Source organism: Gobius niger (genome assembly GCF_951799975.1).
Source record: "Gobius niger genome assembly, chromosome: 3".
Classification (NCBI taxonomy): domain Eukaryota; kingdom Metazoa; phylum Chordata; class Actinopteri; order Gobiiformes; family Gobiidae; genus Gobius; species Gobius niger.
The window spans coordinates 43,732,212-43,741,245 of NC_136854.1; the positions used below are offsets into that span (position 1 = coordinate 43,732,212).

General features: G+C 42.4%; 1 protein-coding gene across 1 annotated transcript; it reads left to right on the forward strand.

Annotated features, from left to right (window-relative positions):
• Positions 1-73: 73 nt before the first annotated feature.
• On the forward strand, positions 74-5,933 carry taf5l (TAF5-like RNA polymerase II, p300/CBP-associated factor (PCAF)-associated factor). Its single transcript, XM_079553790.1, has 6 exons — positions 74-242; positions 980-1,121; positions 1,219-1,323; positions 2,626-2,819; positions 2,912-3,481; positions 5,076-5,933. The coding sequence occupies exons 2-6, from the start codon at positions 983-985 to the stop codon at positions 5,871-5,873; spliced, it is 1,806 nt and encodes a 601-aa protein (XP_079409916.1). The 5' UTR covers positions 74-242; positions 980-982; the 3' UTR covers positions 5,874-5,933.
• The last annotated feature ends 3,101 nt before the right edge of the window (positions 5,934-9,034 follow it).

The following is a 9,034-nucleotide window of genomic DNA, read 5'->3' on the forward strand; positions in this document are numbered from 1 at the left end:
ATTTGTGTAGTTTAAAAAAATAAAATTAATAGTCGATCACAGAAAAATCCACCGCAGCTCAAGAAGCCGCATCAGGAAACTCAATCGATCTTTAGCATCTTAGCAACATAGCTAAAGCTTTAGAGAAGCAGAGATGGAGCTTCACGCATTATCCCTTTAGCAGCGGGATTTAAAACCTGGAACAAATCGCACCTTGTAACTTAAAACATATTCAGGAGTGACGAGGAAAGACGCGACATGCAGTAAGTGGTGATTTTTGAGCTGCGAAGTGTCGAAGCCAGAGTTATCCCGCGGAAAGTTCACATCGGGCCGCACAGAAGGAACAGTTAGCCGCTTTAGCTCTGCTTTATAAATACACCTGACATGCATTATGCATAAGCATTACAGTTTTATATTATTGCACTGTCTGCAGTTTATTACAAAAGTATAATATTGAAAAAGAGACCATGATAATATCGCCTGTCAGTTGATGCAAAAGCAATAAAATAAATATGGAAATGCGACTTCAACACTACTATTTTAGTACTTTTTCAAATAACAACTTCGTTATGAAACCTACATTTGGTTTAATTATGTTTTTTAATGCTGATAATTCAAATGTATTCTAAAATTATAAAAGTATAATGGGCTAAATTAAGTAAATTTGTGAAAACTGTAGATATAAAAAAACACAAAACCCATCAAAGCAGAAGGAAATAAAGTTCACCTGCAATAATGATCTTTGGTTAGAGATAGTGATATATTTTAGTTGTAAGTACATACAGATGTAACTCGAAAAATACATACGGGTGAAACTAATGACGATAGACTCATCATGTCATGAGTCTATCATATATTAGTTTCACATTTTAAGTTGAATTACAGAAATGGATACACTTTTGAATGATATTCTAATTTTTGGAGTTTCACCTGTCGATAAATGCAGTAACTGGTACGATTTCTTCATCAGTTAATCCATGTTGTTGTTTTCTGTGACAAGGCCATGAAGCGCGTGCGTACGGAGCAGATCCAGTACACGGTGGCCCAGTACCTGAAGAGGAGGCAGTATGTCGACACCGAGAGCTCACTGAAAACAGCCAAGCTCTGCCAGACGCCGGAGGAGATGGCTGCCAGTCTCACAGGTACAGATCAATTCATGAGGTTAATGATAAGTGCTTAGAGAATCATGAGAAGATGTGTTTGTGTGTTTTGCTCATGAACCCGTGTCTGTCTCTTCAGTGCAGACAGAGTCGGGCTGCACGAACGTGGTGTCGGCCGCTCCGTGTCAGTCCGACCCGCAGCAGTACGAGACTCAGTTCTCCAGACTGCACTCCTTCCTCACAGGTAAACATGTGCAGCACTTTGTTTAGAGAACGTGCTACAGAAATGAAGTGGAAACATCACGTAGGGCTCGGCGATACTGACAAAAAAATGTACATCTCAATACTTTTGGGGACCAACGATGACGAAATATGTAAAACATGTTCATTTACATTGTCATTAAAAAAAAAAATGTTCTGGAAAGACATAAAAGGCTAAAAACGTTCTAGATTTTTTTTCCCAGGATTTTTTCTCAATGTTTTCCATTTTTATTATTTTGTCAGGTTTTCTCAATTTGTATTCATTAAGGAAAATAACATTTATTTATTGTTTACAATATGTCCCTAATTTTTTCATTCCCCCCCACATTTTTTCCACTTTTTCCCCATTTCCCCCATTAAAAAAAATGTTCTTTCCCCTAGGGCTGCTCGATTATTGAAAAAATAATAATCACGATTATTTTTGTCATAATTGAAATCACGATTATTCAAACGATTATTTGTTGCCTTTAAAAAAATCCATCAAAAAAATGACAAAAAAACATTAAAAAAAATGACAAAAATCCATCAAAAAAAGACAAAAATCCACCAAAAAAAATGATAAAAATCCATCAAAAAAATGACAAAAATCCATCAAAAAAGTGACAAAAAATTATCAAAAAAGTGACAAAAATCCAGCAAAAAAGTGACAAAAATCCAGCAAAAAAGTGACAAAAATCCAGCAAAAAAATGACAAAAATCCCAAAATTAAAAATTAGAAAAAAATGTGGAAAAAATAAGAATAATATAAAATTTGGGGGGAAAAAAAAATGTGAAAAAAAAAATTATAATCGATTTTTTGCGATTATGCTAATTTTGTCATCGTTTACTGTTGTAATCGAAATTGTAATCGAATTTCGATTAATTGCACAGCCCTACTTTCCCCCTTATTTTTCCCAAAAACTTTCCCCATTTTCCGCTTTTAAAAAATCCAATATTTTTTCTCAATATTTACTAAATTTGTTCTTCATTTCGCCCCGATTTTCCCTCATTTTTTATTTGTCCCTATGTTTCCCAATATTTCCCCCATTTTTTTCCCCCAATTTTCTTTTTAAATTTTTCCCACTCCCCCCCATTTCCCCCTATTACATTTTTTCCTCATTAAAAAACAAAACACATTTTCCCTTAATATTGTTTAGTTCTATAGTTATAGTTAATATATTGCACCTGTTACTGGACTGTGTTTTCTCTCACATCTGTGCACTCGTTTAAAACGTTCATCTGCCGCATAACAACCCCATTACTTTCAGCATTTGTTGGATGAATCTCTGTTATCCCTGCGCTTCAGAGACGGAGCTGCCGTGGGCGAAGGAGGTGAGCTCGGTGCTGTTCCCGCTCTTCGTTTACTTACACCTCGACATGGTTCGCTCGGGGCTGAAATCCGCCGTGGACAGTTTCTACAGCCGCTTCCACTCGCACTTCCTCCAGGACCCGGATCAGAGGGCCATCGTGGAGCTGCTCCGGCACGTCCTCAGCTCACAGGTGACTTCAGGGCAGGGTTTCATGATGGTGACCTCCATTTTGGCTGTGAATCACAATAAACCGATAATAACTCCCTGTGTTTCGTTCTCCAGGACATCGGCTCGAGCCCCAAACTCGGCGCGTTCCTGGAGAATAAGTTCGTGGTGCGCCTGAGCGAGCCGGCGTACAGCTACCTGCTCCGCTTCCTGCAGAGCGAGGAGAACAGCGCCCTCTGCAGAGCGCTCGGCACACAGCTGCAGCTGGAGGTGACCACGGCCCCGCGCACGGACTACCAGCTGTACGGAGCCCCCGGCGCCGCGGCCTCCGCCCCGAACGCCGCCTCCACCTGGGCCGGGGTGGACGGGGCGGAGGCGGGCGCGGAGGGCGTGGCGGTCCCGGCGGAGATGCCCCAGAACGAAGCGGCTTTAGACGCTCTGCAGGACGTGATCAAGAAGGTCCGCGAGGGCCCGCCGTCGCTGACCACCGTGTGCTTTTACTCCTTCCACCACACGGAGGCGATGCTGAACACGGCCGAGGTCTCGCCCGACAGCCGGCTGCTCGCGGCCGGGTTCGACAGCTCCGCCGTCAAGCTCTGGAGCCTCAGGGCCAGAAAACTGAAGGCCAAACCGCACCAGGTCGACGTGTCCCGGGTCCGACTGGCCTGCGATGTCCTGGAGGAGCAGGTCTGTGTTTTTCTTAACAAAGGTCATTTTCAGTTTTGAGGGTCAGTTCTCAGTTTTACCTAAATCTAAAAGCTTCTTGACTGGAGCTTACAGATAACAAATTGACCAGTAGAGATTGCAATTTTCATTCAGTATTGATGAATAAGCAACTACCTCTCAGCTGTTGATTTCTGAAAGAGAAGGAAAATATAATTTAAGGGGCTTGGATCACTTTGAAATTGCCCATGCCCGGACATCCAGAAAAAGTTTCTGTGTGTCCGTTTGTGGTCCTAAAATATGGAATAAATTACACGTAGACCTCAAACGATGTCCAAATATCAGACAGTTTAAATATCAATACAAAGAATTCTTTGTATTTATGTAGAAGAATTCTATAAGTTTGTATCGGAAGAAAATATCTGACATTTCATGTTCAGCTGTTGTGTTGTAAACCTGATGTTGATTGGTAGGTAGTATCCACACTGTATATGACAACTTGATTTAGATCACAGTGCTCAAATTATTGTTTTAAAGAGGGGGTGTTCTGCTTTTGTCAGTCCCATAGCACCAGTCTATATCTCACTACAATGATGACAAACCTTCTGTCGGTCTGTAAATGCAGTAAATTAGAATAACTGCCTTGTATAAAATGTCTCTTTCAAAATGGCCGCCATCAGAGTTTTTACAGATTACTCAAAAATATGTGCCAAGGCAACACTTCAGGCATGTTTTTAATGAGGGAGTGACATAATAACATGATGGAAAGCTTGAAAAAGTCGATTTATGCTTAAGGAAGCATAAAAAGTAAATAGAACAAGAGACTGACAGCACTTAAAAGGGGTGGGACTAAATAAGTGTTTACTTCACCCCGCTCCTTTTCGGACAGTCTCATTTAAAATGTGCAACAATCATGGCAGGTTGTATTTTGAGTTCGTATGAGTTTGTGTTTTTTATGTTTTGTTTATGGTCCGAATAAAATCTTACAATACAATACAAAAAATTTCCCAGCCCAGAATATGTCAACAACAGTCGGCAGCTCCTCCTCCTTTTCAGCGAAGATGCAAAGCCAGAGCCTGTTCGTTTCCCTTTCTGTCTGTATTTAAAGAGGGGGTGTTCTGCTTTTGTCAGTCCCATAGCACCAGTCTATATCACACTACAATGATGACAAACCTTCTGTTGGTCTGTAAATGCAGTAAATTAGAATAACTGCCTTGTATTAAATGTCTCTCTCAAAATGGCTGTAGTGAATGTCTTGAAATAGGCCTCTGTCTCTTTAAGAACCTCTGAGCCTTTAGACACGCCCCCTCCACACGCTGTCTGTGGCATCAGTGGGGAGGGGGTTCTGCTGAGGAGCAGTGGTTGGTTACTCGGCTGGTGACCAAAGCTCGGAGGCGTCTCCAGGAGGTGGGGGCGTTCCTAGGAGGACTCAGGCAAACCTATCCCTAAAATGGCCGCCATCAGAGTTTTTACAGATTACTCACAAATACGTGAATGTGCCAAGGCAACACTTCAGCCATGTTTTTAATGAGGGAGTGACCGAATAACATGATGGAAAGCTTGAAAAAGTACATTTAGCAGAATACCCCCCCCCCTTTAACCCCTGTGTCTCCCCCAGGTGGACGAAGAGGACGGCTGCGGCTGCGAGCTGCAGACGCTCCGCGCCCACAGCGGCCCCGTCTTCCGCACCGCCTTCCTGTCCGACTCCTCCGGCCTCCTCTCCTGCTCCGAGGACTCCACCCTCCGCTACTGGGACCTGTCCAGCTTCACCAACACGGCCCTGTACCGCGGCCACTCCTACCCCGTGTGGGACGTGGACATCAGCCCCTCCAGCCTCTACTTCGCCAGCGCGTCCCACGACCGCACCGCCCGCCTCTGGACCTTCTCGCGCACGTACCCCCTGCGGGTCTACGCGGGGCACCTGGCGGACGTGGACTGCGTCAAGTTCCACCCCAACTCCAACTACATCGGGACGGGCTCGACGGACAAGACGGTGCGGCTGTGGAGCACGCAGCAGGGGGCGAGCGTGCGGCTGTTCACGGGGCACAGGGGCCCGGTGCTGGCCCTGGCCTTCTCGCCCAACGGGAAGTACCTGGCGTCGGCGGGGGAGGACCAGAGGGTGAAGCTGTGGGACCTGGCCTCCGGGACGCTGTTCAAGGACCTGCGGGGCCACGTGGACAGCGTCAGCAGCCTGTCGTTCAGCCCCGACAGCAGCCTGGTCGCCTCCTCCTCCATGGACAACTCGGTGCGCGTGTGGGACATCAGGGGCTCGCACGGCGCCGCCCCCCCGGACGGGTCCTCGCCGGAGATGGTGGGGCTGTACACGGGGAACACCAGCAGCGTGCTCAACGTGCAGTTCATGGCCTGTAACCTGCTGCTGGTGACGGGGACGGCGCCGGAGAAGTGCGAGCAGTGACGGCGCCGACTCTGTCACAGGTTTTCTCTCAGAATAAAGGAAGGAAGAAAGAGCTTTTGGGTGTTTATCACGTCTTTAACCTCTTAACCCCCACGGGAACCGAGCACATTTTCTACAGTTTGGCATCAAAAAAGTGACAAAAATCCAGAAAAAAAAGGCAAAAATCCAGAAAAAATATTGACAGAAATCCAGAAAAAAATGACAAAAATCTAGGACAAAAAGGGCCAAAAATCCAGCAAAAAAAGACAAAAATCCAGAAAAAAAAGGCAAAAATCCAGAAAAAATATTGACAGAAATCCAGAAAAAAATGACAAAAATCTAGGACAAAAAGGGCCAAAAATCCAGGAAAAAAAAGACAAAAATCCAGAAAAAAATGACAAAAATCCAGAAAAAAAAAAGACAAAAATCCAGAAAAAAAATGACAAAAATCCAGAAAAAAAAGACAAATATCCAGCAAAAAAAAGACAAAAATCCAGAAAAAAATGACTAAAATCCAGCAAAAAAAAAAGACAAAAATCCAGAAAAAAAAAGACAAAAATCCAGAAAAAAAAGACAAAAATCCAGAAAAAAAATGACTAAAATCCAGAAAAAAAAGACAAAAATTCAGAAAAAAATGACAAAAATCCAGCAGCCTGTCGTTCAGCCCCGACAGCAGCCTGGTCGCCTCCTCCTCCATGGACAACTCGGTGCGCGTGTGGGACATCAGGAGCTCGCACGGCGCCGCCCCCCCGGACGGGTCCTCGCCGGAGATGGTGGGGCTGTACACGGGGAACACCAGCAGCGTGCTCAACGTGCAGTTCATGGCCTGTAACCTGCTGCTGGTGACGGGGACGGCGCCGGAGAAGTGCGAGCAGTGACGGCGCCGGAGAAGTGCGAGCAGTGACGGCGCCGGAGAAGTGCGAGCAGTGACGGCGCCGACTCTGTCACAGGTTTTCTCTCAGAATACAGGAAGAAAGAAAGAGCTTTTGGGTGTTTATCACTATCTTTAACCTCTTAACCCCCACGGGAACCGAGCACATTTTCTACAGTTTGGCAGATTAACCGAATCTCAAAGCAAAAAAGTGGCAAAAGAGCAATAAAAATGTGCTGGAAAAGCAAAAAATCACTAGGGATGCACCGATACCACATACTCGTTCATCAGGTCCCGATCAGTGTTCATTTTGTCAACATATACGTTTTAGTCGACTAAATTTAAGACTACTTTAGTGGACTTTGCATTGATAATATTCATCATAATCATGTTTAATGTTGTTCCTCTGCTTCATGGAGCTGCTCCACATGAACAAAGCTCAGAGCTGATCCTTTAACAGAGGATTTACATGATCTGAGGTAGGGCTGCTCGATTATTGAAAAAATAATAATCACGATTATTTTTGTCATAATTGAAATCACGATTATTCAAACGATTATTTGTTGCCTTTAAAAAAATCCATCAAAAAAGTGACAAAAATCCAGCAAAAAAAGACAAAAATCCAGGGAAAAAATGACACAAATCCAGAAAAAAAGTGACAAAAATCCAGGAAAAAAAGTCACAAAAAACCAGCAAAAAAAGACAAAAATCCAGGGAAAAAAAGTGACAAAAATCCAGGAAAAAAAGACAAAAATCCAGATAAAAAAGTGACAAAAATCCAGAAAAAAAGTGACTAAAATCCAGAAAAAAAAGTGACAAAAATCCAGCAAAAAAAGACACAAATCCAGAAAAAAAGTGACAAAAATCCAGGAAAAAAAGACAAAAATCCAGGGGAAAAAATGACACAAATCCAGAAAAAAAATGACACAAATCCAGAAAAAAAGTGACAAAAATCCAGGAAAAAAAGACAAAAATCCAGAAAAAAATGACTAAAATCCAGAAAAAAAAGTGACAAAAATCCAGAAAAAAAAGTGACAAAAATTAAAAATTTGGAAAAAAAAACAATTGAAGAAAAAAAATTATAATCGATTTTTTTGCGATTTTTACTGTTGTAATCGAATTTTGATTAATTGCACAGCCCTGATCTGAGGCTCTTTCAGACGCTCAATACAAGTTTGGATGATTTTAGTCTCTCCTTTTCATCTTTATTTAGTCTGATTTTTGTCGACTAAAATATCTGGACATTTTAGTCACAGTTTTAGTCTCATGAGAAACTTTTCCTTTAGTTTTAGTCCAATTTTAGTCACAAAAATATCACTTTGACTAAAATTAAGACTAAGTATATTAATCAATGAAATTAACACTGGTCCCGATGCTCTGAACCGATACCACCTGACGTGTGTCCAACGAGGAGAGAAATAACAACAAGCTGGAGAATAGTTTAGTGTAAATCCAATAATCCACATAGAGCTGACTTTATTACAGACACTCCCTAAACCAGAGTCTGAGCTGGATTTAACCAGAGCTGAATGTCTGCAGTGTTTACAACATACAGGCTAACGATGCTAACTCATGGCTAACAGTTCTGGCGATTCTTACTCCGTTTTATGCCCAGGGGTTTATTCATCTGAAAAACTAACCCAGCGACTAAAAAGTCCTCAGAAAAAATCCAAAATAAAGACATACAGCATGTTTATATTGAGCCAAACAATCAAAATGCTGAAGCTACTGGATAAGTTACTACAAACACACGAGAAAATCCACACGGAGCTGAAGTAAAGACGAAAAGAGAGCATTTATCTGCAGTAATAAGTAACATCTCAATACTATTGTTAAATGAATAAAGCACAAGCATTGAGGAGCTTTAGGACATGAGCTGTTCTGTCTGTGATGGACAGAGACATAAAAATATCTGTTCAATTCTGATGTAACTTCTCTTAAAAGTGTCGCCTCCTTTACTTCAGGAAATGTAAATGAGTAAATGAACTAATCACTAACGAAGTCTGTCTGTAAACCGTCTTTTCACTTCAAAAAGTCTGTTGAAGAAAATGCCTTGTATTCGGTATCGGCGAGTACTTATGTCAAAGTACTCGTACAGTAACTCGATATAAAGAGCGACAAAAACACAACTAAGGAGTGATGAAAACACAACAAAAATGTGGCAAAAGAGCAACAGAAAAACAATGAAAAGAAACGTCAGTGAAGCGGAAGTGGAGGAAATGCACTTGGTTTTAAGGCGGGGGTTAAGAGGTTAATATATCCGGTAGTTTTTGCTTCCTGATTTTCACACGATCTCTTCATAAGCTCCGCC